This window comes from Henckelia pumila, chromosome 4 (assembly GCF_033568475.1).
Source record: "Henckelia pumila isolate YLH828 chromosome 4, ASM3356847v2, whole genome shotgun sequence".
Lineage (NCBI taxonomy): Eukaryota > Viridiplantae > Streptophyta > Magnoliopsida > Lamiales > Gesneriaceae > Henckelia > Henckelia pumila.
In genome coordinates this window covers 214,149,763-214,155,442 of record NC_133123.1, presented here as the reverse complement: position 1 = coordinate 214,155,442, position 5,680 = coordinate 214,149,763, and the positions used below count along the sequence as shown (strand labels likewise).

The following is a 5,680-nucleotide window of genomic DNA, read 5'->3' as shown; positions in this document are numbered from 1 at the left end:
CCCATGATTTCATATGCGTGATATATGCAATTTTTTCAAAAAACAATCACAAGAAACACAAGTAAAATGCATCTGAAACTGAATATTAGCGTATTCAAGTAATATTAAAAGCTCTTGAAGTGTACACTTGTTTTAATCTTATGGTTGTCATCTTCCTCAGTATGTGGTATTGTTTCTTTACAATTTATAAGCACGCCCTTGCAGTTGATTATTGTAAATAAATAAATAAAACCTATTGAAGTAATAGAAAGAATTCCATTTAAATGAATCAAATTAAATTATTTTGACTTAAACAAAATCAGAGGGTCCTCCTACACATCCCCATGCAAGAATAAGATAATCAATAATCACATGATTCATTATTCCCATCAATGTTACACCAACTGTCGGCCAAACTGTCCCTCACCACTGCAACCCTTTGGTCCCCATAATGATATCAAAATCAAAAATAAGGCAAAGAAAGTAACCTTTATCATTAACAAACATTTTCTTTTCTATCCCCACACTTTAGAACAAACCAAATATTCCTTCTTCTATTAAGATACCCATCTTCTGCAACAACAATCTCACCAATATATACACACACACACACACATTATCTTGGGTTATGCTTCATATTCTATCCTCTTACATTTACTGAATATTGTGAAATGTTGCAGATTTGAATGGATGAACGCCTTATCCCGTATTCTATCATAGGATACATCGCAAACATCTAAATAAGTAAATCATAGTTATCAGAAACATAAGATGCAAAAAGGGTCATAAGGGTCATAGGGGCTAGACACTAGCACACCGTAAAATGATGTGCTGAATTCTAAATATTAGTGGAAACTTCATGATATGTAATGAGATATTTACTAAACAAATTATTGAAGAACAATAAACGAATATTCTTGATATAAAAGCAAAATCGACTTAGCTTTATCTTAAACATAGGCGCATGCCTCGTGCGTTTTTAATCGCTATGATCTAAATAGGACTTTACGGTCACCTTATTTACTTGAATCTAATCCAGGTTGGGTCCAACTGAGAGATTGTGCATCTTCATTCAATAGCCATGCTGAAGGTGTAGCTTGGTTGGTTTCATGCCTTTCACCACCCACTCCCAGTGGAAGGGAAAAAGTGGGGGATGTGGAGAAGTTGCTCTTAAACTATGCATTAGCAACTTCTGCAAATGGCCAAGAGCAGACGTTCAAAGGAGAAAAACAAAATTTTATATAGAGAATTGAAAGAACTTGAAGAGACTTGAGAAACACTTATTAACGACTACATTTACAATAAATACATTGTCAAGAATACAGCACAGTAACATAGGAGTAACATAGGAAAAACATGTGACAAAGTGCAAATATAGAGACATCGTTTCTAGTGAAACCTGAAGATATTGTGCTGCCTCAGAACTATGTACCTCATGTACATTATGGATAGAGACAAGTAGATCTCCCTTAACGATGGATATTGGGCAAAATCCACCTCTATATGCAAACTGCTAATCACACCTACAAAAATAAGGAAAATTAAAAGCTGAATACTAAAGAACAGGAACGAATATTATAATACAAATGGATGAGGAGAGGAACGACCTTCCTGTGTCAGCATCCATGGCAAAGCTGTTTCCACACTAGAAAAACTCTCTCAATCTTAAACATCTGGCTCAATAATTTTGTAGTGCATGTACAAATCAACTACATTTGTTGTTCCCACTCGCAAATACAAGGACTCATTAGGAAGTACAAAGTCAGTCCTCTCAGCACACCTTTTATACATCAGCAGCTCGGTATCTGCGACTATAATGCATGAAAGAAGATGAATGCGTGAGTTGACCATCATCCACCACCTACAGGGCATAATCAGTGGAGCACGGTCAATTTTGTGGTTAAAGATCTGCCGTCTGCGGGACACAAAGGTACCAACCCGTTTAAGAGTTCTGCAAATTGTGTAGTACCTGTTTGAGTTGAGTGCCATTTGACATGGAGTCTTGGAATTGGTTACAAATCAGGGACTCCTGCACGAAAATGAACATGAGCGACAAAGGCCAATTAAAGTGTGAAAAACTGAACATGAGCAAGGCAAGACAAGACAATCAAAGTATTAATATGGATCATACAGAAAATTGAAGTGTTGACATAAATTATACAGAACCTAGCGATAATTCTATGAGGTGAGCTTACCTGTAGGATATGAGAATGGGTGGGAGAATGTTGGTTAGAGTAAAAAGCCTGTGGTTCATACATGTTAGGATTAGGTTGATGGCTGATTGCTAAATTTGATGTTTGATACATTCTCTGAACCCCATGATTTGCTTCGATAGAGTACAAACCCTTCAAAGAAACAATATACAAGGTCAAAATAGAAAAATGATAAATTAATTGTAGAAAGTATTCAAATAAGAATATTTGAACATTTGATTTATATAACCTGTGTAATTGAACTCAGCGTAGGTGCTGGAATGGGAGATGAAATATATGCTGAAGGGGCACTTGCAACAGATAAAACAGCACGCGACGGAGATGAGCGAACATCGAGCCCTCCACTGGCACTAGGTACTTGTTCATCATAATGATTCAGTTGATCTGTGTCAGGAACCATACTTTCTGTTTCAACCGTTTCTTGCAATACATTAGCAACCTGATGCCCAAAATCATTTCTATCTAAACCAACAACAGCTGGAGCATTTTCAGAAGCAAAAGTGCCTCTAATATTCTCAAATGATTTGAAATTGAAAATTCTTTCAACCCCTTGCATCACTTCATCAAGTTGTCTAGCAGCAAATTCAAATGCCGGGTCAGATTCAGCAGCTCTAGCAGATATTTTAATTATATTGCGACATAGATCCTTATAGCGGGTAGCAATCATCTTTCTGTTATCCTCTTCTGAATAACTATAATCTTCTCTAACAGGTAACATCCTCGCATCATTTGTCCATCTCTTTAAGATGTAACAAGAAGGAACAACCTTTATATTGTGATGATCAAGCACTTTCAGAGCATGACTACACAGAAACCCCACATGCTCAAACTTCAGACAGTTGCAAGAAACTGTGCCATCAAGAGAATTATACACAACCGAAAAGTCTTTAGACTTCCCATACGTTCTAACTTTGTAATCGAATTTCGAATCTTGCTCACCACTTTTGTTAATGATTATGTTTAAACACTTCTCATATTCCCTCTGAAATACTTCAAATGCTTTTGGAGTATAAATATCACTGGGATGCTTCAGCAAAACAGCATTAGCCATCAAAACCGGAGCCTGTCTTTGTGTTTGAAAAGCTGCTTCTATTTCACTGTACTTTAGTTCATTAACCATGCTCTCAAAGTGCTTTAAAAACTGAAGCACGTCAAGGTCAGGGCTCAAGTAACTCCTGAATTTATCAGACATCTGCTCAACTAGATGTTTGGCATTGCTTTCGATGAAGAAAGTATTTCTACCATATGTTGCAGCCCATTTTTCTTTTTCTCTAAACATCCATTTCAACCATGAATTTTGATGCAGACCATGTTTTTCTAACATCGAATCCCATGCTTGGATAAACTCATCCTCTTGCTCGTGAGAAAGGATGCAATTTCTAAAGTCAGTTGCAAATGAATCATGATCACTTATTAAATGACGCAGATGCTTAAGAGCAATCAGATACATTTGCCAGGCACATATAAAATGGTTTGTTTCTGGTAATAAAGCATGAATAGCTTGCACAATTGTTGCATCTTGATCTGAGAGAATGAATTTTGGTTTCTTACCAGACATCGTCTCAACAAAAGTTTGAAATAGCCATTTGAACGTATCAACAGTGTCATCATATAGCAAGGCAGCACCAAAAACTACTACCTGTCGGTGATGATTTAGACCAACGAACAGCACAAAGGGACGAGAATCCTTGTTTCTTATGGATGATGTATCTAGGCAAACAACATCACCAAAGAGTCCATAGTCAATAATCATATTGTCATCAGCCCAAAAAATGTTGGTTATCTTATCCTCAACATCAAGTTGAACCAAGTAAAAGAATGCAGGATTTATAAAATGTTGCCTTTGGAAGTAATATAACAACTGTGCTGCATCTCCTTCCTTCATAACTCTAGTCCGCTCAGTGTTCAAGTAAAGGTTTTCAGTCTCACTTTGAAGGTCATCAAATTTCTCTGGAGCACATAAGCGTATACCTAACAATTGAATAGACAGTGTTGACTTAGACTTAGTCTCTAAGTTCTTCATTGAGTCAGATTCAGGAACTTCAGTGGACTCCCAATTTTCACATAACGGGAATTCCATTAATTTATCAGCTTTACTAAGGTCGACATCATCATGATTGTGCTCCTCTTCAAATTGTGTAACCTGATACTTACCATTAGGTTGACGAGTTACAACCATATATGCCAAACAACCAGTCCGTGTCTCCTTACGATGCTTCTTAACATTAATATCTCGCTTGTCTTTCTTACGGTGACCTTGTCTAGAACACGTAAACTTTCTGGACATCACCCGACCATGGACCTTACTCCGATTGACCCAATCTTTTCTCACAATAAACCCCACCAATTCAGCATACCTACTGTAAAAACCATACCCTTGCTCATCCGAAACAAACTCCATACCAAGCTTGAGCACTTTATCTTTAGAGTAACCAGCCGAGCTAACTCCATTAGTGTTCGAGTTGAAATTGCGACAGTCGTGCTCCAGATTCAAGTCCAAGCTATTCGACATTCTAAGATCCATCAGTTCCTCACGGTTCCTGACAGCCTCGTCCTCAATTATATCCATGATCTTCCAGTCACATGCAACTAAACTGAATATAAACAAAAATATTTCATCATCCCCGTATCTAGCCATAGGGAGAAGTTTAACCGACGTACAAATCGTCAAACTTAAAGCATATGCCCACGCCAGGATACATAATCTAGCATAAGTACCTCACACGCCAAACAAGAAAGAAAAATTCGTCAACCACAAAAATTTGGTGCTTCACAAGGCATTCTTGGTGACTCGTGAAGCTTTTTCATCATGAAGCCATACATAGCGAAATCATTGATTAAGTATAAATTATCATTGTATCATTAAGACCGAATTTTTTCACACATTTCTGAGAAGATAAAAAGAAAAGAATCTTCAAATTGTATAAGAACCATCAGCACCCAGGCCTAATTTCTCATCCAAAAAAATAAAAATAAAAAGGAAACAAGAAAGGATTCAAAAGGGATAAATGTCATACCTGGGCAGATTCACTACCCCGAATAAAACTTGAAACAAAAAGAATTAAGGGTTTTGGGAGATAGCAGAAAAGGGGGCTTTGATTTTGCGTTCCGATGGGTAAAAATGTCTCCTGAAGGTTTCTTTTTTTTTTTTTTTTTTTATGTGTTCTTCGTTACCCTCCTCTCTCATTTCTTTGGGCTACCATTTTGCGTGTCGCTGAGAGCTTAAAAGGGAAAGGGGGTTTGTTGGACTAGTAAATCCAGAATGTATGAATGAGTTTTAATTTATAATATAGATTGATTCATGTCCATCTCTTCGATCATCGAGTTTTAGTTTGTTTTTTTTATTTTTCACATTATTAAAACACGGTACTGTGTTTTAGTGGTTTTCGATCATCGGTTTTTAGATTTTTTTTTTCGCATTATTAAAACACGGTACTGTATTTTAGTGGTTTGGAATGAGTTGAACATCATTGATTGGGCAGTTCCAC

The 5,680-nt window shown here is 36.8% G+C and overlaps 1 protein-coding gene across 4 annotated transcripts; it reads right to left on the bottom strand.

The window, feature by feature from the left end:
* Positions 1 to 763: 763 nt before the first annotated feature.
* LOC140860044 (protein FAR1-RELATED SEQUENCE 9-like) lies at positions 764 to 5,425 on the bottom strand. Of its 4 annotated transcripts, none has more exons than XR_012143579.1 (7): positions 5,210 to 5,425; positions 2,422 to 4,786; positions 2,175 to 2,324; positions 1,949 to 2,008; positions 1,587 to 1,840; positions 1,412 to 1,502; positions 764 to 1,171 (listed from the first exon to the last, which is right to left on the bottom strand). XR_012143579.1 is itself a non-coding variant. In XM_073262801.1 (5 exons), the coding sequence occupies exons 2-5, from the start codon at positions 4,759 to 4,761 to the stop codon at positions 1,763 to 1,765; spliced, it is 2,628 nt and encodes an 875-aa protein (XP_073118902.1). In that variant the 5' UTR covers positions 4,762 to 4,786; positions 5,210 to 5,425; the 3' UTR covers positions 1,178 to 1,762. The 4 variants fall into 4 exon arrangements, 1 of the variants encoding a protein (XP_073118902.1); XR_012143578.1 differs by having other exon boundaries at positions 765 to 1,171; positions 1,379 to 1,502; XM_073262801.1 differs by lacking the exon at positions 764 to 1,171 and having other exon boundaries at positions 1,178 to 1,840.
* Between the last annotated feature and the right edge of the window lie 255 nt (positions 5,426 to 5,680).

Bases quoted from the DNA above. Each gene is read 5' to 3' on its own strand.
- LOC140860044 (XM_073262801.1), bottom strand. From the start codon at position 4,761: ATGGATATAATTGAGGACGAGGCTGTCAGGAACCGTGAGGAACTGATG. The intron at 2,325-2,421 runs GTTATATAAATC...GTTTCTTTGAAG, and splicing joins CGCTGAGTTCAATTACACAG to GGTTTGTACTCTATCGAAGC. The intron at 1,841-1,948 runs GTACTACACAAT...TATGCCCTGTAG, and splicing joins ATGGCACTCAACTCAAACAG to GTGGTGGATGATGGTCAACT.